Here is a 24,209-nt window from a genome sequence, read left to right as displayed (position 1 = left end):
GGCGCGTGCACGCGAGAGTCTGTATAATAGTTCAATCCAACGCAATGAACGACACGCGTGGGGTACCCCTTAGTATTTATAATCCTTCAAGAACACTTTGGAATGATCTCACCGGTCACAGCAGCTCTGTTAGCCTCCAACCGCCGGCAGATATAGATTCCAACGTCGACCCCCGACGGCAGCAACAAGCGCGATGCTTTACCCGACGGGCACGACTGTTCTCCAAATGTTACGGCTGCAGATAAATGCGTTTAAGCTTTACTAACGGTTCAAACGCTATCTGGCGCCTGGAGCTCCTCTTCTCCTCCGTGCAGGCCTACACCCTGTTTGTTTGGGAGATCTCTCCCGTGTGTCACTTCCTACCTAAGTAAACTTGGGTGGTGGCATCAATCACTGACACCTGTCAATCACCCTTGTACCAGTCCCGTTACCTTTCATATATGAATAAGAAAGAATAAGACTCTCACAACCCACATGTTACATAGCTCTCGACAATAAATAACATGTACAGAAAATAAAACAGAACAACATTAATAATGTGCTTTTGTCACAGTCCCCCCCCCCCCAGCTGGAAGCTAATTCTCCAAGTCCTCCCAAAGGAGGGTTTGAGGTTGACCACATTAAACAGTTCCGCTTTAACAATCTTTCCGTTCCATTAGGTAAATTCCAGGGCCTATCTGACTCGTCTTATAACTGAACCTGACCACTTCGGGGGCACTAGCTTTGACGAGTATGCAGATGCTTTTGGGAGTGGAGAAGTTCTCGCCCAGTCCAAAGTGTCTGGCTGGAACTGCGCATTGTTCCGCCAGGTTTCATACTTGGCTTTTCTGGCCTGAGATCCCCCCACCCCTCGTTGAACTTCTCTGACCATGGCCCACCTGGTGCTGTAGTCAATGGTGACCTGCAGCATCGTGTTTCTTCTCCCGCATCTCGAGACCGGCCCCGTCGGGTCGATCACAAGGACAGGTGGTGCCTGGTCTCCTTGAGTGGGCTGCAACCTACCGGTTGGCTCGCTGTTCTCTGGCCTGCCCCGCTGACACACGTGACATCTGGCGATGTACTCCCACACGTCTCTGCGGATCGTTGGCCACCAGGACACTTCAAGGATCCGGAGAAGAGTCCTCAGCCGACCAGGATGACCACTAGTCCGACAGTCATGGAACTGTTCCAGGAAAGGATGTGTCAGGTCTTCCGGTACCACCACCTGATACTTCTGTCTAGAGCCGTTGGTCGACCGCCTACGATACAGGATTCCCTGGATCTCCTCATAGCTCATGCGGCCCGTTCGCTGGTCGGACGGGTCCAGATCTTCCCGTAGACGGATGAGTTTAGGATCCGCACGCTGAACCTCCTTTAGGCCTTCCAGGGTTAACCCTGACGGCCACCTCTGGATCAGGCATTCCACCTCAGGTGGGACACCTCGACCCCGAGACCCTGGAGTGGCACCACCACCACCTCTTGATGGCGGAAACTCACCCTTGACCTGCTGCACCAGTTTGACGTCCGCGTGTGCCAACTGAGCCCCCTTCCTCGTCTCCTTTTTGAGTCCTTTGTTACCGCCTTGTCTATTAGCCTTCTTGGTGCTGGAGGGACGGCCATGGGAGTCCAGATGGTAGGGAGCGCTGGTGGGACAACCGTGAGGGTTAGGCAGAGTGTTGGACCCTAGGTGTGATGCACTGGCTCTTTTTATTTTCAACGCTTCACTGTTCCATTTCTCGTCAATCCTCATAAAACAGTTTTTCTGTACCTGCTCTACTGAGTTCTTGACGAGAATCTCCATTTCTGCCATTCCGCGATCCACGTACCCTCTTAGGACTTCTTCCCTATTAAAAGTACTCTCCATGGACATCTCGAACTCACCCTGCACACACTGCACCTGGTTTTTGAGGATTTGCAGCTCCTTCCTAATTAAGGCCAGCTCCACAGTAATAGTAGTGCCCTCACTTCTCTCCATGTTTTTTTGTTGTTGTTTTTTGCAGTGTATATTTCTTGTTCGATCTTGGCTTTTTTTTTTTTACAGTGTACTATTTTACCCTTTTTACAACAATTATCCCCATATTGTTTTAACCCGCAGTCCCCGTATGGGCCACCACCTGTAACAATCGCCCTCTTCACAGCAAGGCAAATTGTTAACTAAGGAATAAATAAGCGGGACCGTAGGGTTAACTCTTAACACTTTATAGGGATACTCAAAAGTTGTATTATTACAGGTAAACAGTGCACATCACCATGACGTCTTTCCCTGTCTCTGTCCCTACTAAATAATAAACAAACAAGAAAACAAACTCAAACCAACAATCAATGATTACATTCAAACCCCCCTCCCACTCCAAACCAGTCCCAAAGTCAGCGGAACGCAACTGCGCTTCGAACTAAACAATTAATAAAGACCGCATCCGTCCTCCTCTTCCAACGAGGCGCGTGCACGCGAGAGTCTGTATAATAGTTCAATCCAACGCAATGAACGACACGCGTGGGGTACCCCTTAGTATTTATAATCCTTCAAGAACACTTTGGAATGATCTCACCGGTCACAGCAGCTCTGTTAGCCTCCAACCGCCGGCAGATATAGATTCCAACGTCGACCCCCGACGGCAGCAACAAGCGCGATGCTTTACCCGACGGGCACGACTGTTCTCCAAATGTTACGGCTGCAGATAAATGCGTTTAAGCTTTACTAACGGTTCAAACGCTATCTGGCGCCTGGAGCTCCTCTTCTCCTCCGTGCAGGCCTACACCCTGTTTGTTTGGGAGATCTCTCCCGTGTGTCACTTCCTACCTAAGTAAACTTGGGTGGTGGCATCAATCACTGACACCTGTCAATCACCCTTGTACCAGCCCCGTTACCTTTCATATATGAATAAGAAAGAATAAGACTCTCACAACCCACATGTTACATAGCTCTCGACAATAAATAACATGTACAGAAAATAAAACAGAACAACATTAATAATGTGCTTTTGTCACAACATGACCCAAGATAGAGTGTGTTTAGAAGAAAACGCTAAACGATGGAAATGGCCTATATGTGGGGAGTTGCATCATGATTGTACAACCTACGCATTTTTTATTGTACAACCTACGGTCCAAGAGTTATACTGTAGGTTAAGTGGCCTGTTATAGCACCAAGGAGAGATGGATTAAAAAAACGCCAACCGGTCCAAAGGTTCCAGAGATTAGCTGCTGGCAGGCACACGGACACACACATGGACAAGGGCGAAAACAGTCGCCAGCCTTCGACTATTACAGCACAAAAATGGCTGAGGCTCTCAGTCCTGTAAGGTAAATGTTGTGGGTCACTGGGCTGCTCCATTGATTAAATAGGGGTGGGCAGAGGTCACTGCCTCCGACCTCTGGCTGAGACTACAGATAATAATAATAATAGTAATAGTAATAGTAATAGTAATAATAATAATAATAATAATAATAATAATAATAATAATAATAATAATAATAATAATTAAACACTGCATTGTGATTGTGTAACAATCGACATAGATGAAGTGGCGAGGCGGGGTGAACTGGCACCACGGGTAACCTCTCTGCCTAAGGAATTTGGAGAGTAACCACTTGAGCCCTAGCATCCCTATTCTGTGGGGAAACAAAAATAGCAGCTGAAAGCTCTCACAAGCTTTATGTAGTTTGGCTATGTGGGACGGGTGGAGGACGGATGATTTAAGCAGTCACACCTGGCCTGAGTCAAACTATTATTGGACCCGAAGCTGGTTGTGGCTCCATATATTGTGCATGGAGGTGATACGTACATACGCCCATCATCTCCACGATGATGGGCAGATCGAGCCACTGTCCGGACAGAGCACTCCTCTGTGAATTTCTCATATAGCAATGCAGTGTTTTCCATCTAATATCAAGCATGGCGAGCAGCATACATGTTTATGTGTAGTTTCATGCAATAAAATGTGTTTTGTGACCTGAAACCGTCGCCTATCCTAGAACTGAGACCTAGTAGGCCTACTGTACATGCCAAGACTGCTCATACGTGGTATGGTACTGTTCTGTAAGTAAGACGTTCATGCTTACTTAGATCATTGTTCATTTAATAATTTGTTTAAAACAGAACTCCATAATTTGTTTTAGTGAGTAAAATGTTTTTTTGTCCAATCGTGTATGTACCTGTAAATACAATAATGAACACAACTGCCATATTTGGAGGTCTTCTAAGTCAGTTCCATCGATCTAGAACACAACCGATGCTCTTAAACATGGGTCGCGAATTCTATCTATTTCCCATTCGAATTACAGACCTGTAAAGGGTCTATTTGGATTCCCCTCAGGGAACCCTAAGGACCCTGGACCGCACTTTGAGTACCACTGATGAAACAATGCTACTATCTCTATCTATACTTTGCTGAGGGTGTACAGTATAATAATAAGTGCAATGCTCTGTTTAGCAGCCACCAATATGACAGAGACAGTCTCCATGGTACTGAACTACAGGAAGGTATGTCTGTCTTTGGGCTCCACCCGTTGGTCAATATGCATAACTGCATAATCAAATGAATGAGCAATGTTTGGATATAGTAGCTATACTTTTCTGGGTATCGTTGCTGTCGGGCAGAATTTCTGCCCGCCAGAAAACTATTATCTCCATATTGTAACGTAACGTTTAGTTTTTTTTCATAATTGAATGCCCCACTTCATACTACAGCTTCACACAAAAGCATTAAGTAGCAGATCTGCAAGCTCGAAAATGAGCTTCTCAGTCTGTCGATCTATAGTTAGCTATTGATCAATCAATAACATCAATGACATTAAATCACATTGTTGTATTAATACAAAAACAAAAAGTACAAATGAGATGTTGTTTCTCAAGGATCAAGGTTGTGTTTTATTGTCACATCTACAGGCACATACGAATAAAACATATTTTTGTTCGGCTTCTATGGGTACAAATAGCAAAAGTTCACATTGTGTTTCTCACACAGATAGCCTTGCTTGTATATTATATAGGCCTCCCTCCTAACAGCAGTGTTACATATTACCCAGACAAAACCGGCTGACAGCGGGATAATCTGCAGACCGTATTGTATCGCAGGCGATTAGATTGCACGCATCACTCCAAGGGACTTTTTCATTTTCCAAATGACTTCTCCCACCCGCACAAATTATGTAGGCGCATGATATCAAGTGTTAAATAAGCTTTGGGCCGAGGCTATCCATCCTTTTTTTGGCTGGATTGTAATGCCTGCTCCAGCATAAACATTGCATTCTCGCCCCTTAATGCAGGTAAACGATCTCTGAGGGGTATATCCGTGCACTCATTTTACTTTGTAATATCTGACTTTAAAGACATGCAGATAGCCTCTCACAAAGAGCAGATAGACTCTCTCAAGTGCATCCTGGCATGATAACAGTTGACTCTAAAAAATTCATGAGAAATGTTTGAGTAGGTGGATGCTTGCTTTCCAGGGATGAATGCTTGCAGGCAAGGCATTATATAATGTTCATCTGCCTGTGCTGTGCAGTGTGCACATAGGATATGAGATGATACGAGATGAGATATGATATAAATACTATGGTATTGTCTCACCCGCCAACTGGAGAGTGTGTAGTGGTTGAGGGTTGAAACACTATTGACCTCTCTTCCAGGCCAAGGCTTCATCCATTAGAAATTGATTATTATCGCGTCTTTGATGAATTTACAAACTGAACTCCCTGGGCAACCAGTGACTTCCGGGAAAGTCTGGATGGCAACCGAGGAGCGGTTGACGCTGGAGAGACAGCTGACCTCCAGGAAAGGCTGGCGGGGTAAGTCAAGACCCGAGCTTTAACAAAGTTAAAGATTCGACTAAGGTCAGCCATCCCCTAGCTCTTGTGACCTGAACGATTATCAACCCCTTCCACTTCCAGGCCAAGGCTTCATGCATTAGAAATGGATTCTAATCGCATCTTTGATGTATTTACAAACTGACCTTAATCTGTATCTTTAACCAGGTAAAACAGTCATTGAGATTCAGATATCTTTTCCAAGAGTGACCTGGCCAAGAGAGTAGATGGAAACACAATACAACTACACTACAATTCAATGTGTGAACACCAGTTAAAATCCAAAACAGAATCAAGAAGTAAAATGGTTAAGGTAACTAATTATCTCTCATGAAATCTCTTAAAACACCTGGTAAAGGGTAAAGGGCCTGCATTTCGAAATAATGATAAATAAATGAAGGAGCAGCATATTTAAAAGCCTGCTTGCCTAATTCCGTTTTACTCGAATCAGTATCCTAACGGGTATTTTGGTTTCTATACATAATCGTAGATTATACAACAGGTCGTTTTGAGGAAGCAATCTGATTGTTTGAAACAGCTTCTAGCCATTCCTTAAACCAGCGCAAAGGAACACCTACTCAAAACAAAGATTTCAGCTGTGTTTTTCTCCCAGAGCGCAGCAGACTCGGTGACTAGGCTAGCTATAGTTTCTTGGGACATTTGTGGTCGTAGTGGCTACATCTGTCACTACAACGCGATTATCTTAGTTTTAAGGGTAACTATTGTATAATTGCAATAATACACTCAAGGGTGTTCTTTATCGTCATTAATGCACTGCTGCGATGCCTTTCGGTCCGCAGGGCGAGTTGCTACGGCACCGCAGGCGTGTATTAATGACGATAAAGAACACCCTCTCGTGTAATATCTCTATATACTAGCGGACCTAGTACAGAGCCATGGGGGACCCCGGTCGACTAAAGCAGTGGTTTCATGACCCCCAAATTGACACAAATTAATTAGCCCGCGGACCCCATTTTGAAGAGATATGCCAGGGACCCACAAAAGAGAAGATTTTTACACCATTTTTACACAATTTTTCAAGAATTTTACGACAGGTAACAGTGATTCTCAACCCGTATAATTTCAAGGACCCTCAGTTTGACATGCATTAGTTTACGGACCCCCATTTAATAGCATTTATATATCTGAGACCCCAATTTATATTTTAAAATCAATGTTAATTTAACTCGATTTAGTTCCATTTGTACACTCTCAGAGTTATACCCATAAGGGTCCATTTGGTTCCAAACTTTAATTTAGCTGGGGACCCCCTGGAACCCCCTCAAGGACCCCTGGGGGTCCCCCAACCCCACTTTGAGAACCAATGAACTACAGTAGTAACTAAAGTTTTCAAATTATTGTAAAAAGCACATTAGTAGTGCAGTAGAAGTAAAATAATTGGAAATTGGAAAAACTCAAAGTAAAAGTACCTCTTGCACTTGAGTAAATGTTATACTTTCCACCACTGCGTGGATGGGATGTCCAAAGCCTTCCCAAATGTTATGCTGTGTATATTTGGCAAATTATCATATGAAGGTTTCCACCCGACAATAAAGACAATAAATGTTTTTAGACACAAATAAAGAACTAAAAATAAATATATTTTGGCCGTAAGTAGCTACTTCTTGGTTTTGTAGTGCAGTGCACAAAATAAAGAAGAAGAAAAACAAAACAAAGACAGCTCGTTTGAGTAGCACATTTAAGAAGAAAAAAATAACAAGACACAGGACAAAAAAATAAATGTTCACATTTATTTTCCTTTTTGTTTGAAAGGAGGGACACCATCACAGAGCCCAAAGAATTACCCAAAACTAAGGAAAAGTTAAATTTCATGATACTGTAGTAAAAAATGGCTTATTGGTTAGTCGGCTTGGTGGGCGTGTGCTCTGGGTTCTCCGCTGGCTATGCTGCCGCCCTTTCATCCGGACACAAGTCTAAAAAAAAATATACATTTAGAATTAAATAAAAATAAATAACAGTGAAACAAAATGTTGAACTATTTTGCAAATAAACGTTCACAATAGTCAAATACTTAAATAAATAAATAAATGTTTCATGTTTTTTTTGTAATTTAATGTAAAGGTGTGTCACACATCTAAAATAATAATTAGGCTATTCAAAATTTAAAAAATTATATTTCGTTTGGTCAAAATATATCTTGAGCAAAAATGTGTTTCCGGGTATCCAATGTTACGCCAAGTGTATATTGAGTCTGACCTGAGACCCCTCCAATGTGATATTCAGGATGCATATTCAGACACCCGGCTTGTTGCTTAAACCTCTCCAGCAAAGGGGCATCTAGTTGTCCTGTTCGTGCTGCAAAGAATCGAAGAGAGGACGAGGAAGAAGAGAGAGAGATTTAGGTACCATCCCTTGGTCTCTCCATCATATTCATCTATAAACCTAATCATTTACTATGAACTTGTATTTCATGTCAGTCACACTTCATGTCAGTCAGTCTGACATAAAGTCTGTCAGTCACGCCTCGTGAGTCGTAACCCGCTCCATATATGGCCGTCTCCATATATGAAGATCACGACACTGTCCTCATCAAAAGAGTGGATCATATAATCTGCATATGACCGATAACCTCAAACACTTAGATCTCCATATACGGAGCTGACCTGTTCTGACATTCCGTATGTTGATCCATCCCCACCCGTCCTTCATCTTTGATGTCTCCCTTTTGACTGATACCTGCAGCTGCCCGGCCCTACCTGGGCCGTAACTGGGCGATAACTGGGCTGGTCCAAGGCCCCGCCTGGCCCTACTAATTAGCACACATTACACCCTACCTGGCCCGAAAATGTCAATAATTTCTTCCTTTTTTTTATAATTAAAAAAGGTCCATATGGGCATTTCCAGACCTGTAGTTTTAGCTCCTTGCCCTCAGGGCGTCTTACTGGTATAGAGGTGTGTGTCACTCACTCCAGAGGAACATGTAGCGTCCCTCTGTCTCTCCATCATCTATAATCCTAATCATATAGAGGTGTGCCGCACTCACTCCAGAGGAACAGGTAGCGTCCCTCTGTCTCTCCATCATCTATAATCCTAATCATATAGAGGTGTGTGTCACTCACTCCAGAGGAACAGGTAGCGTCCCTGTCTCTCCATCATCTATAATCCTAATCATATAGAGGTGTGTGTCACTCACTCCAGAGGAACAGGTAGCGTCCCTCTGTCTCTCCATCATCTATAATCCTAATCATATAGAGGTGTGTGTCACTCACTCCAGAAGAACATGTAGCGTCCCTCTGTCTCTCCATCATCTATAATCCTAATCATATAGAGGTGTGTGTCACTCACTCCAGAGGAACAGGTAGCGTCCCTCTGTCTCTCCATCATCTATAATCCTAATCATATAGAGGTGTGCCGCACTCACTCCAGAGGAACAGGTAGCGTCCCTCTGTCTCTCCATCATCTATAATCCTAATCATATAGAGGTGTGCCGCACTCACTCCAGAAGAACATGTAGCGTCCCTTGGGCTTTCCGTCAGGCAGCAGGATAGTGGACAGTGTCAGCATGCAGTCAGCACACGTCTCGTAGTACGTCCCCTCGTGGGTGGTTGTCTGGACGTTGACTGTGGACACACACCAACATGAGATTAACTGTAGACAACACACATTAACACACACATGTAGTGATTGGAGGTTTATACTATATTTTACAGTATATTAGTAAATGATAGCATTGTATTAGGCTACATACACGTGGTGTGACTGGAGGTTTCGCAGAAACTTCCGTGGGCCACACCCTGCATACACTGGTCCTCGTGGTTCTCCTGCTTCCTACAAACAACAAATGTAAATTATTATTTAATGATATCCTAATAAGACAAAGATTAATTAGTGATTTTCGTTTATTGTGTTAAATGAAACGCTCACGATAATCACAATATTTTAATTTATACAGCTTGGTTACAAATGTAAACTTCTTGTGTTCATATTTGGAAGCCTCGGTAATGTCAATAAATCAGTTGTGAGAGGCCTGCAGATTACAGGAATGTCCAAGCCGAGAGCTAAGGCCTAAGGCATAAAAAAAAAAAGATGTTAAATGTGTGTATGTGTGTGTCATGTGCGTGCGTGCGTGCGTGCGTGCGTGCGTGCGTGCGTGCGTGCGTGCGTGCGTCTCTCACAGTCGGTCGGCCCAACGGACGGTCAGAACTCTGCCAGAAGACGCAGCCAGTTCTATCCAGGAGCTCTTCACTATGGCCAGCTCATTGATCAGGCTGGGCTGGTCCGACACTGCGACATTCAGCACCCATTTACCGAAGATCTGCACCCACACAAACACCACTGTTCATTTTGACAGCACATTTTTATTTAGTTGGAGTCAAAGGACCCCCTTATCCCTTATTATGCCTAAACTTCTTCTTTTTCTTTTTTTTTAATTGTTCAACTAGCTGATCTACATCGTCGCTTTGTAATCTTGTAGTTACTTATAGGTAAAATGTTTTTGAAAATATAAAAGAAAGGCAAAGAAGTTTAGGGATAATGAGTAAGGCACTGACGAAAATAGTTTACAGTATACCACTGACCACCACAACTCAATTAACCACGCACGCACGCACACACGCACGCACGCACGCACGCACGCACGCACGGATGCTGTCATTATGCCTTATTTGAATTCCACACTCGGTTGCATGCTGAAAGAAGCTGCACTGCGACTGTGAGCTTGTAGATTATAGTATAGCTTTTATTTTGTTTCACTAAATTGTCTTCTACTTGTAAGTTGTAACAGATCAGTATTTCTGATACTTTTACTTAAGTCAAACATTTGAGTACTTAACACTGGTGTGGATGTGTGTATAGATCACCATCATCATCATCATCATCATCATCATCATCATCATCATCATCATTATCATCATCATCATCATCATCATCATCTTCAGTACTCACGGGGCTATTGTTGTCCAACACCAGGGGTTTCAACAGATTCTTGCAGTGGTCCTGGGACTGGGTGGAACCCAGCGTGGCATGGAGGGCAAGCAGGGTGGCAACCGCAACCAGCCATGCAGCAGCCATGGTCTCTCACACACACAGACACAAAGACACACAGACAAACTGGTAGTAGTTGCAATATAACGTCACAGATACAAACAGACACACTGGCACCGGTGGCGCTAATGTCAGAACAGCTATAGGCAACTCTACGACACTGACCAAAAGTTGTGGGAGGAGGAGAGATTATGCAACAGTGGGCCGGGCCACGACTCAACCTCAACCACAACCACAACCACAACCACGCACGCACGCACGCACGCACGCACGCACGCACGCACGCACGCACGCACGCACGCACGCACGCACGCACGCACGCACACACACACACACACACACACACACACACACACACACACAGCCCCTCTCCCAGGATGATTGCACAGCACACACACACACACTCTCACAGCCCCTCTCCCAGGACGATTGCACAGCACACACACACACACACACACACACACACACACACACACACACACACACACACACACACACACACACACACACACACACACACACACACACACACACACATCTTCTAGCCATTCCTTAAACCAGCGCAAAGGAACACCTACTCAAAACAAAGATTTCAGCTGTATGTGTTTTTCTCCCAGAGCGCAGCAGACTCGGTGACTAGGCTAGCTATAGTTTCTTGGGACATTTGTGGTCGTAGTGGCTACATCTGTCACTACAACGCGATTATCTTAGTTTTAAGGGTAACTATTGTATAATTGCAATAATACACTCAAGGGTGTTCTTTATCGTCATTAATGCACTGCTGCGATGCCTTTCGGTCCGCAGGGCGAGTTGCTACGGCACCGCAGGCGTGTATTAATGACGATAAAGAACACCCTCTCGTGTAATATCTCTACTATACTAGCGGACCTAGTACAGAGCCATGGGGGACCCCGGTCGACTACAGCAGTGGTTTCATGACCCCCAAATTGACACAAATTAGCCCACGGACCCCCATTTGAAGAGATATGCCAGGGACCCACAAAAGAGAAGATTTTTACACCATTTTTACACAATTTTTCAAGAATTTTACGACAGGTAGCAGTGATTCTCAACCCGTATAATTTCAAGGACCCTCAGTTTGACATGCATTAGTTTACGGACCCCCATTTAATAGCCTTTCTATATCTGAGACCCCAATTTATATTTTAAAATCAATGTTAATTTAACTCGATTTAGTTCCATTTGTACACTCTCAGAGTTATACCCATAAGGGTCCATTTGGTTCCAAACTTTAATTTAGCTGGGGACCCCCGGGAACCCCCTAAAGGACCCCTGGGGGTCCCCCAACCCCACTTTGAGAACCAATGAACTACAGTAGTAACTACAGTTTTCAAATTATTGTAAAAAGCACATTAGTAGTGCAGTAGAAGTAAAATAATTGGAAATTGGAAAAACTCAAAGTAAAAGTACCTCTTGCACTTGAGTAAATGTTATACTTTCCACCACTGCGTGGATGGGATGTCCAAAGCCTTCCCAAATGTTATGCTGTGTATATTTGGCAAATTATCATATGAAGGTTTCCACCCGACAATAAAGACAATAAATGTCTTTATTGTTACAAATAAAGAGCTAAAAATAAACATATTTTCTTATTTACTTCTTGGTTTTGTAGTGCAGTGCACAAAATAAAGAAGAAGAAAAACAAAACAAAGACAGCTCGTTTGAGTAGCACATTTAAGAAGAAAAAAATAACAAGACACAGGACAAAAAAATAATGTTCACATTTATTTTCCTTTTTGTTTGAAAGGAGGGACACCATCACAGAGCCCAAAGAATTACCCAAAACTAAGGAAAAGTTACATTTCATGATACTGTAGTAAAAAATGGCTTATTGGTTAGTCGGCTTGGTGGGCGTGTGCTCTGGGTTCTCCGCTGGCTATGCTGCCGCCCTTTCATCCGGACACAAGTCTAAAAAAAAAAGTATACATTTAGAATTAAATAAAAATAAATAACAGTGAAACAAAATGTTGAACTATTTTGCAAATAAACGTTCACAATAGTCAAATACTTAAATAAATAAATAAATGTTTCATGTTTGTTTTGTAATTTAATGTAAAGGTGTGTCACACATCTAAAATAATAATTAGGCTATTCAAAATTTAAAAAAATATATTTCGTTTGGTCAAAATATATCTTGAGCAAAAATGTGTTTCCGGGTATCTATTAAATGTTACGCCAAGTGTATATTGAGTCTGACCTGAGACCCCTCCAATGTGATATTCAGGATGCATATTCAGACACCCGGCTTGTTGCTTAAACCTCTCCAGCAAAGGGGCATCTAGTTGTCCTGTTCGTGCTGCAAAGAATCGAAGAGAGGAGGAGGAAGAAGAGAGAGAGATTTAGGTACCTTCCCTTGGTCTCTCCATCATATTCATCTATAAACCTAATCATTTACTATGAACTTGCATTTCATGTCAGTCACACTTCATGTCAGTCAGTCTGACATAAAGTCTGTCAGTCACGCCTCGTGAGTCGTAACCCGCTCCATATATGGCCGTCTCCATATATGAAGATCACGACACTGTCCTCATCAAAAGAGTGGATCATATAATCTGCATATGACCGATAACCTCAAACACTTAGATCTCCATACGGAGCTGACCTGTTCTGACATTCCGTATGTTGATCCATCCCCACCCGTCCTTCATCTTCGATGTCTCCCTTTTGACTGATACCTGCAGCTGCCCGGCCCTACCTGGGCCGTAACTGGGCGATAACTGGCCCCGCCTGGCCCTACTAATTAGCACACATTTTACACCCTACCTGGCCCGAAAATGTCAATAATTTCTTTATTTTTTTTATAATTAAAAAAGGTCCATATGGGCATTTCCAGACCTGTTGTTTTAGCTCCTTGCCCTCAGGGCGTCTTACTGGTATAGAGGTGTGTGTCACTCACTCCAGAGGAACAGGTAGCGTCCCTCTGTCTCTCCATCATCTATAATCCTAATCATATAGGAGGTATGCCGCACTCACTCCAGAGGAACAGGTAGCGTCTCTCTGTCTCTCCATCATCTATAATCCTAATCATATAGAGGTGTGCCGCACTCACTCCAGAGGAACAGGTAGCGTCCCTCTGTCTCTCCATCATCTATAATCCTAATCATATAGAGGTGTGTGTCACTCACTCCAGAGGAACATGTAGCGTCCCTCTGTCTCTCCATCATCTATAATGCTAGTCATATAAAGGTGTGCCGCACTCACTCCAGAAGAACATGTAGCGTCCCTTGGGCTGTCCGTCAGGCAGCAGGCTAGTGGACAGTGTCAGCATGCAGTCAGCACACGTCTCGTAGTACGTCCCCTCGTGGGTGGTTGTCTGGCCCATGATGTTGACTGTGGACACACACCAACATGAGATTAACTGTAGACAACACACATTAACACACACACGTAGTGATTGGAGGTTTATACTATATTTTACAGTATATTAGTAAATGATAGCATTGTATTAGACAGTAGGCTACATACACGTGGTGTGACTGGAGGTTTCGCAGAAACTTCCGTGGGCCACACCCTGCATGCACTGGTCCTCGTAGTTCTCCTGCTTCCTACAAACAACAAATGTAAATGATTATTAAATGATATCCTAATAAGACAAAGATTAATTAGTGATTTTCATTTATTGTGTTAAATAAAACGCTCACGATAATCACAATATTTTAATTTATACAGCTTGGTTACATATGTAAACTTCTTGTGTTCATATTTGGAAGCCTCGGTAATGTCAATAAATCAGTTGTGAGAGGCCTGCAGATTACAGGAATGTCCAAGCCGAGAGCTAAGGCCTAAGGCATCAATTGGCAAAATTCTGTTCAGTGTAATTAAGATAATTCAGATAATTGGCAGCCGCCATATATGAGGAGGCGATACTTCCTGTAGCCGTGATCTGTATCCTGAAAAACTTGACTTTTCCAAGTATGTGCATCTACTATTGTTTGTGTTCAACAATTTCTTGTTTAATGTGAAGTTTGACTGTGAACAAAAAAAAAAGATGTTAAATGTGTGTATGTGTGTGTGTGTGTGTGTCGTGTGCGTGCGTGCGTGCGTGCGTGCGTGCGTGCGTGCGTGCGTGCGTGCGTGCGTGCGTGCGTGCGTGCGTCTCTCACAGCCGGTCGGCCCAACGGACGGTCAGAACTCTGCCAGCAGACGCAGCCAGTTCTATCCAGGAGCTCTTCAGCATGGCCAGCTCATTGGTCAGGCTGGGCTGGTCCGACACTGCGACATTCAGCACCCATTTACCGAAGATCTGCACCCACACAAACACCACTGTTCATTTTGACAGCACATTTTTATTTAGTTGGAGACAAATGACCCCCTTATCCCTTATTATCCCTAAACTTCTTCTTTTTCTTTTTTTTTAATTGTTCAACTAGCTGATCTACATCGTCGCTTTGTAATCTTGTAGATTGGTTACTTATAGGTAAAATGTTTTTGAAAATGTAAAAGAAAGGCAACGCACGCACGCACGCACGCACGCACGCACGCACGCACGCACGCACGCACGCACGGATGCTGTCATTATGCCTTATTTGAATTCCACACTCGGTTGCATGTTGAAAATAGCTGCACTGCGACTGTGAGCTTGTAGATTATAGTAGTTTCACTAAATTGTCTTCTACTTGTAAGTTGTAACAGATCAGTATTTCTGATACTTTTACTTAAGTCAAACATTTGAGTACTTAACACTGGTGTGGATGTATGTATAGATCACCATCATCATCATCATCATCATCATCATCATCATCATCATCATCATCATCATCATCATCATCATCATCATCAGTACTCACGGGACTATTGTTGTCCAACACCAGGGGTTTCAACAGATTCTTGCAGTGGTCCTGGGACTGGGTGGAACCCAGCGTGGCATGGAGGGCAAGCAGGGTGGCAACCGCAACCAGCCATGCAGCAGCCATGGTCTCTCACACACACAGACACAAAGACACACAGACAAACTGGTAGTAGTTGCAATATAACGTCACAGATACAAACAGACACACTGGCACCGGTGGCGCTAATGTCAGAACAGCTATAGGCAACTCTACGACACTGACCAAAAGTTGTGGGAGGAGGAGAGTTTATGCAACAGTGGGCGGGGCCACGACTCAACCACAACCACACGCACGCACGCACGCACACACACACACACACACACACACACACACACACACACACACACACACACACACACACACACACACACACACACACACACACACACACACACACACACACACACACACACACACACACACACACACAGCCCCTCTCCCAGGATGATTGCACAGCACACACACACACACTCTCACAGCCCCTCTCCCAGGACGATTGCACAGCACACACACACACACACACACACACACACACACACACACACACACACACACACACACACACACACACACACACACACACACACACACACACACACACACACACACACACACACACACACACACACATCTTCTAGCCATTCCTTAAACCAGCGCAAAGGAACACCTACTCAAAACAAAGATTTCAGCTGTATGTGTTTTTCTCCCAGAGCGCAGCAGACTCGGTGACTAGGCTAGCTAGTCACCGAGTGGTGACTAGCTACTACCAACTGTCATTACGCCCTACCAACTGTCATTAAGACATGCGAATCCCTTGACTCTTTCAAAACCGCTCTCAAAGGGCACCTACGGACGGCTGCAATTCGAAACTGGCCCCTGTAAAATCGGAATCCCTCAAACACGAACGCAAGGACAACACAAGAGACGGTCGCGGCCACACAGCCAACTCAAGGTATGGCCACTGAGCCAACTTGGGGACCCAACGCAAGGACAACACAAGAGACGGTCACGGCCACACAGCCAACTCAAGGTACGGCCACGGAGCCGACTTGGGGACCCAACGCAGCTCCTCCAAGGAAAACAAACAAATTAACGGAGCTGAACGTGAATCCCCCCCACCGCCCACACCTTTTTTTCCCCTCACTGTATATGTTTCTTTTCCCTTTTACCCTTTTTACCTCCTTTATGATGAATTCCTGTTCTGTCTATAGAAGTGTCTATTTGTACGTCTCTAAATGTTTTGATGATTTGAACATGGTGGACCCTATTGGAAACAAGTGTAATGCTTAATTGGGTCGTCCACTCACAGTTAACAGCCTTTGTATTGAGTTTGTGCTTGAAATGTACTGTAATTCTGCAAACTGTTAATAAGTTCTTCAATCAATCAAAAAAAAGCTATAGTTTCTTGGGACATTTGTGGTCGTAGTGGCTACATCTGTCACTACGACGCGATTATCTTAGTTTTAAGGGTAACTATTGTATAATTGCAATAATACACTCAAGGGTGTTCTTTATCGTCATTAATGCACTGCTGCGATGCCTTTCGGTCCGCAGGGCGAGTTGCTACGGCACCGCAGGCGTGTATTAATGACGATAAAGAACACCCTCTCGTGTAATATCTCTACTATACTAGCGGACCTAGTACAGAGCCATGGGGGACCCCGGTCGACTACAGCAGTGGTTTCATGACCCCCAAATTGACACAAATTAGCCCACGGACCCCCATTTGAAGAGATATGCCAGGGACCCACAAAAGAGAAGATTTTTACACCATTTTTACACAATTTTTCAAGAATTTTACGACAGGTAGCAGTGATTCTCAACCCGTATAATTTCAAGGACCCTCAGTTTGACATGCATTAGTTTACGGACCCCCATTTAATAGCATTTCTATATCTGAGACCCCAATTTATATTTTAAAATCAATGTTAATTTAACTCGATTTAGTTCCATTTGTACACTCTCAGAGTTATACCCATAAGGGTCCATTTGGTTCCAAACTTTAATTTAGCTGGGGACCCCCTGGAACCCCCTCAAGGACCCCTGGGGGTCCCCCAACCCCACTTTGAGAACCAATGAACTACAGTAGTAACTACAGTTTTAAAATTATTGTAAAAAGCACATTAGTAGTGCAGTAGAAGTAAAATAATTGGAAATTGGAAAAACTCAAAGTAAAAGTACCTCTTGCACTTGAGTAAATGTTATACTTTCCACCACTGCGTGGATGGGATGTCCAAAGCCTTCCCAAATGTTATGCTGTGTATATTTGGCAAATTATCATATGAAGGTTTCCACCCGACAATAAAGACAATAAATGTCTTTATTGTCACAAATAAAGAGCTAAAAATAAATATATTTTCTTATTTACTTCTTGGTTTTGTAGTGCAGTGCACAAAATAAAGAAGAAGAAAAACAAAACAAAGACAGCTCGTTTGAGTAGCACATTTAAGAAGAAAAAAATAACAAGACACAGGACAAAAAAATAAATGTTCACATTTATTTTCCTTTTTGTTTGAAAGGAGGGACACCATCACAGAGCCCAAAGAATTATCCAAAACTAAGGAAAAGTTAAATTTCATGATACTGTAGTAAAACATGGCTTATTGGTTAGTCGGCTTGGTGGGCGTGTGCTCTGGGTTCTCCGCTGGCTATGCTGCCGCCCTTTCATCCGGACACAAGTCTAAAAAAATATATACATTTAGAATTAAATAAAAATAAATAACAGTGAAACAAAATGTTGAACTATTTTGCAAATAAACGTTCACAATAGTCAAATACTTAAATAAATAAATGTTTCATGTTTTTTTTGTAATTTAATGTAAAGGTGTGTCACACATCTAAAATAATAATTAGGCTATTCAAAATTTAAAAAAATATATTTTGTTTGGTCAAAATATATCTTGAGCAAAAATGTGTTTCCGGGTATCCATTAAATGTTACGCCAAGTGTATATTGAGTCTGACCTGAGACCCCTCCAATGTGATATTCAGGATGCATATTCAGACACCCGGCTTGTTGCTTAAACCTCTCCAGCAAAGGGGCATCTAGTTGTCCTGTTCGTGCTGCAAAGAATCGAAGAGAGGAGGAGGAAGAAGAGAGAGAGATTTAGGTACCATCCCTTGGTCTCTCCATCATATTCATCTATAAACCTAATCATTTACTATGAACTTGCATTTCATGTCAGTCACACTTCATGTCAGTCAGTCTGACATAAAGTCTGTCAGTCACGCCTCGTGAGTCGTAACCCGCTCCATATATGGCCGTCTCCATATATGAAGAACACGACACTGTCCTCATCAAAAGAGTGGATCATATAATCTACATATGACCGATAACCTCAAACACTTAGATCTCCATATACAGAGCTGACCTGTTCTGACATTCCGTATGTTGATCCATCCCCACCCGTCCTTCATCTTCGATGTCTCCCTTTTGACTGATACTGTACCTGCAGCTGCCCGGCCCTACCTGGGCCGTAACTGGGCGATAACTGGGCTGGTCCAAGGCCCCGCCTGGCCCTACTAATTAGCACACATTACACCCTACCTGGCCCGAAAATGTCAATAATTTCTTTCTTTTTTTTATAATTAAAAAAGGTCCATATGGGCATTTCCAGACCTGTAGTTTTAGCTCCTTGCCCTCAGGGCGTCTTACTGGTATAGAGGTGTGTGTCACTCACTCCAGAGGAACATGTAGCGTCCCTCTGTCTCTCCATCATCTATAATCCTAATCATATAGAGGTGTGCCGCACTCACTCCAGAGGAACAGGTAGCGTCCCTCTGTCTCTCCATCATCTATAATCCTAATCATATAGAGGTGTGTGTCACTCACTCCAGAGGAACAGGTAGCGTCCCTGTCTCTCCATCATCTATAATCCTAATCATATAGAGGTGTGTGTCACTCACTCCAGAGGAACAGGTAGCGTCCCTCTGTCTCTCCATCATCTATAATCCTAATCATATAGAGGTGTGTGTCACTCACTCCAGAGGAACATGTAGCGTCCCTCTGTCTCTCCATCATCTATAATCCTAATCATATAGAGGTGTGCCGCACTCACTCCAGAAGAACATGTAGCGTCCCTCTGTCTCTCCATCATCTATAATCCTAATCATATAGAGGTGTGTGTCACTCACTCCAGAAGAACATGTAGCGTCCCTCTGTCTCTCCATCATCTATAATCCTAATCATATAGAGGTGTGTGTCACTCACTCCAGAGGAACAGGTAGCGTCCCTCTGTCTCTCCATCATCTATAATCCTAATCATATAGAGGTGTGCCGCACTCACTCCAGAAGAACATGTAGCGTCCCTTGGGCTGTCCGTCAGGCAGCAGGATAGTGGACAGTGTCAGCATGCAGTCAGCACACGTCTCGTAGTACGTCCCCTCGTGGGTGGTTGTCTGGCCGTTGATGTTGACTGTGGACACACACCAACATGAGATTAACTGTAGACAACACACATTAACACACACATGTAGTGATTGGAGGTTTATACTATATTTTACAGTATATTAGTAAATTATAGCATTGTATTAGGCTACATACACGTGGTGTGACTGGAGGTTTCGCAGAAACTTCCGTGGGCCACACCCTGCATACACTGGTCCTCGTGGTTCTCCTGCTTCCTACAAACAACAAATGTAAATTATTATTTAATGATATCCTAATAAGACAAAGATGAATTAGTGATTTTCGTTTATTGTGTTAAATGAAACGCTCACGATAATCACAATATTTTAATTTATACAGCTTGGTTACAAATGTAAACTTCTTGTGTTCATATTTGGAAGCCTCGGTAATGTCAATAAATCAGTTGTGAGAGGCCTGCAGATTACAGGAATGTCCAAGCCGAGAGCTAAGGCCTAAGGCATAAAAACAAAAAGATGTTAAATGTGTGTATGTGTGTGTCATGTGCGTGCGTGCGTGCGTGCGTGCGTGCGTGCGTGCGTGCGTGCGTGCGTGCGTGCGTGCGTGCGTGCGTGCGTGCGTCTCTCACAGTCGGTCGGCCCAACGGACGGTCAGAACTCTGCCAGCAGACGCAGCCAGTTCTATCCAGGAGCTCTTCACTATGGCCAGCTCATTGATCAGGCTGGGCTGGTCCGACACTGCGACATTCAGCACCCATTTACCGAAGATCTGCACCCACACAAACACCACTGTTCATTTTGACAGCACATTTTTATTTAGTTGGAGTCAAAGGACCCCCTTATCCCTTATTATGCCTTCTTCTTTTTCTTTTTTTTTAATTGTTCAACTAGCTGATCTACATCGTCGCGTTGTAATCTTGTAGATTGGTTACTTATAGGTAAAATGTTTTTGAAAATAAGAAAGGCAAAGAAGTTTAGGGATAATGAGTAAGGCACTGACGAAAATAGTTTACAGTATACCACTGACCACCACAACTCAATTAACCACGCACGCACGCACGCACGCACGCACGCACGCACGGATGCTGTCATTATGCCTATTTGAATTCCACACTCGGTTGCATGCTGAAAAAAGCTGCTCTGCGACTGTGAGCTTGTAGATTATAGTATAGCTTTTATTTTGTTTCACTAAATTGTCTTCTACTTGTAAGTTGTAACAGATCAGTATTTCTGATACTTTTACTTAAGTCAAACATTTGAGTACTTAACACTGGTGTGGATGTGTGTATAGATCATCATCATCATCATCATCATCATCATCATCATCATCATCATCATCAGTACTCACAGGGCTATTGTTGTCCAACACCAGGGGTTTCAACAGATTCTTGCAGTGGTCCTGGGACTGGGTGGAACCCAGCGTGGCATGGAGGGCAAGCAGGGTGGCAACCGCAACCAGCCATGCAGCAGCCATGGTCTCTCACACACACAGACACAAAGACACACAGACAAACTGGTAGTAGTTGCAATATAACGTCACAGATACAAACAGACACACTGGCACCGGTGGCGCTAATGTCAGAACAGCTATAGGCAACTCTACGACACTGACCAAAAGTTGGGGGAGGAGGAGATATTATGCAACAGTGGGCCGGCCCACGACTCAACCACAACCACACACACACGCACGCACGCACGCACACACGCACAGCCCCTCTCCCAGGATGATTGCACAGCACACACACACACACACACACACACACACTCTCACAGCCCCTCTCCCAGGACGATTGCACAACACACACACACACACACACACACACACACACACACACACACACACACACACACACACACACACACACACACACACACACACACACACACACACTGTACGGATATAACTAAACTTTGCTGTTTCATAGCTTTGCTTAATTACTGATTCAAACCCTCCGCAAAGGGGTTATAACAAACAGGTCTGGTAACTGTGATTTAACACACACCACTTGTAACATTTATATTACTCAAACATACATAGCCTCGACGTTGCAATAATGCCCGTAAACAATCACTTGATTTTGGCCATTTTATTACTATTATCTCATAACACACTCACACACGTACAAACATACTTCTACTAAACTTGTGTACAGTATAAAGCCTTATTTGCCTTGTCTGGCCCGTGTTAGATCTAATAGCATTGATGATCATTACAACAAAGGAATCTGAGACTGTGGCGTTTAGGTAATAACTGCGAACACAAGGGAAACACAAGATACATACTATTAATTCACAGATATAGCGACTGCATAGATGCATCATTTATGACTGAATTTAGAGCATTTAACGAACATATAACACATTAAAAGGACTTACTTAAACGCGTCATCCCGTTTGCTACATTGTTTCTGTAAGAATGAACGAACACATCGTGCCCCCTGGTATAGCTCGCCCCTTCCTCTGTCACCCGACACTTCCTATCCCCATACCATGTAGTAAGACCTCGCATTCCTGGTATCTAGTATTGGTAACACATTTGGTAACACATTTACCCCCCAATTAGCTGTATTAATATCTACATCCCTGAGACATACTGTAATTGGTTGATAAGAGGATCTCTGTTCTTATATAACACAGAGTATTTACTGTATAGGCAGTGAACTTCATAATAGCACCAACATTCTATACATAAATGACACAACATGAAGTTACAAATATAAGCTGGGCCGGCACTTAATATTATAATGATCCCACTCACGGAATAAACTCGACACCTCCCACTTTTAGGCTACGGTTTGAAATAAACCCAGTAGGCTAAATAGATTCCCCACAATCATTTGCAAACAAAAACATTCAAACAAAAATAAAAAATAAGTATATCAATCATGCTTCTAATCGATGAACGCCTCCGGATGGCACTCACCAGCTGAACTTATGAAATAATAAACCTAGTTTACTTTCATGCACTGAATTAATTTTGATCTCAATCTGACTGTAGGAGGTAGGCACCACCGCTTTGCTCCTTACTGAGTGACAAGTATGCCCCATCACCCAGCTGCCTCAAGTAAACACCCACTGACTAGTCTTACTCGCGCAGCATGCATATGGAAGAGTTCGTTAGGGTATTTCTCAAGAGGACTTTCTAGTCTAATTTACTGATCTTCAACCGGGATTAGGACAACCAGCCGCCGCACATCACGATGGAGGATGACGGATGGCCATGCCACCACGTCTTTCACCACCTGCGACCAACTGATGGGCAGACTTGGACATGTCCGCACCTTTACGTCCCTGAAACTGATGGGCAGACTTGGACATGTCCGCACCTTTACGTCCCTGACGACACCCTGGTTATCTGGATTCACCTCCACGACACGACCCATCCGGAATCGACCTCGTAGAGCATTCTGGTCCGCGACCCACACCAGGTCGCCGACGGCCACATTCCGTGCTGGAACGTGCCATTTCTCTCGGATGAAGAGATGAGGGCCCGCCAACTGGCTCCACCGCTTCCAGAACTTGTCCACCTCGCGCTGGACCGCCCGAAGACGACTGTACGGGTAGCTAGGGAAGTCAAAGCCCAGGATGTCTCCCCTGGGCCCTGCCCGCCCCAACAGCAGAGAGTTGGGAGTGATGATGTCCACGGAATCCTCGTCGACTTGAGTTCTGGCTCCGATGGGTCTTTCGTTGGCCAGGTTAGCAGCAAGGTAGAGTAGAGTCTGGAACTCCAACGCCGACAGATCATCGGTGTCGCCGACGCTGCTCAACGCCCTTTTCAGAACATGGACGGCAGCTTCGGCCGCCCCGTTCCGATGCGGTGAGTCCGCTGGGCTAAACTCCCATGCCCAGTCGGTCCCTGCAACTGCTGCTCTTTGCTGGATCTGCTCCTTGTCAATGTCCCCTAGGAACTTGTATAGATCCTCCAATGCTGGTCTCGCGCCAACAAAGTTCGTACCCTGATCAGACCACAACTTTTTTGGATGGCCTCTCAGAGCAGTGAATCGCTGGTAGGTCTGCAGAAAGCCTTCTGTAGACAAGTCCTCAACTAGGTCTGCATGGACAGCCCGTGAGGCCATGCAACTGAAGACCACGCCCCAGACTTTTCTCTTAATGCGTCGCTTCACAGTGCCCCTGACAGTGTAAGGACCGAACAAATCCAGCGTTGTGTACTCGAACGGAGCTGCTGGACTTGTGCGCACTGTAG

The 24,209-nt window shown here is 44.0% G+C and overlaps 3 protein-coding genes and 1 long non-coding RNA gene across 6 annotated transcripts; all 4 read right to left on the bottom strand.

The window, feature by feature from the left end:
* Positions 1–7,517: 7,517 nt before the first annotated feature.
* On the bottom strand, positions 7,518–9,338 carry LOC306932731. 3 transcript variants are annotated; one of them, XR_013791149.1, is made up of 3 exons: positions 9,246–9,338; positions 8,005–8,103; positions 7,518–7,721 (listed from the first exon to the last, which is right to left on the bottom strand). It is a non-coding gene; the product is annotated as an uncharacterized lncRNA (long non-coding RNA). The 3 variants fall into 3 exon arrangements; XR_013791150.1 differs by lacking the exon at positions 9,246–9,338 and adding an exon at positions 8,716–8,829; XR_013791151.1 differs by lacking the exon at positions 9,246–9,338 and adding an exon at positions 8,792–8,829.
* Positions 9,339–9,488: 150 nt separating this feature from the next.
* On the bottom strand, positions 9,489–10,953 carry LOC306932119 (uncharacterized protein; the record flags this gene model as incomplete). The annotated part of the gene is made up of 3 exons (XM_079513821.1): positions 10,693–10,953; positions 9,924–10,063; positions 9,489–9,576 (listed from the first exon to the last, which is right to left on the bottom strand). The coding sequence occupies exons 1-3, from the start codon at positions 10,816–10,818 to the stop codon at positions 9,489–9,491; spliced, it is 354 nt and encodes a 117-aa protein (XP_079369947.1). The 5' UTR covers positions 10,819–10,953.
* Positions 10,954–12,525: 1,572 nt separating this feature from the next.
* On the bottom strand, positions 12,526–15,850 carry LOC306931874 (saxitoxin and tetrodotoxin-binding protein 2-like). Its single transcript, XM_079513533.1, has 6 exons — positions 15,600–15,850; positions 14,916–15,055; positions 14,278–14,357; positions 14,014–14,142; positions 13,010–13,108; positions 12,526–12,720 (listed from the first exon to the last, which is right to left on the bottom strand). Exons 1-6 carry the CDS (start codon positions 15,723–15,725, stop codon positions 12,689–12,691), a joined length of 606 nt encoding a protein of 201 aa, XP_079369659.1. The 5' UTR covers positions 15,726–15,850; the 3' UTR covers positions 12,526–12,688.
* Positions 15,851–18,118: 2,268 nt separating this feature from the next.
* LOC306932609 (uncharacterized protein) lies at positions 18,119–21,613 on the bottom strand. The gene is made up of 6 exons (XM_079514471.1): positions 21,354–21,613; positions 20,635–20,774; positions 20,184–20,263; positions 19,927–20,055; positions 18,605–18,703; positions 18,119–18,321 (listed from the first exon to the last, which is right to left on the bottom strand). The coding sequence occupies exons 1-6, from the start codon at positions 21,477–21,479 to the stop codon at positions 18,290–18,292; spliced, it is 606 nt and encodes a 201-aa protein (XP_079370597.1). The 5' UTR covers positions 21,480–21,613; the 3' UTR covers positions 18,119–18,289.
* Positions 21,614–24,209: the final 2,596 nt, after the last annotated feature.

Source organism: Electrona antarctica, assembly GCF_951216825.1.
Source record: "Electrona antarctica genome assembly, chromosome: 11".
NCBI lineage: Eukaryota > Metazoa > Chordata > Actinopteri > Myctophiformes > Myctophidae > Electrona > Electrona antarctica.
Note: the sequence above shows the minus strand (reverse complement) of the source record. Positions and strands in the feature narration are given on the sequence as shown.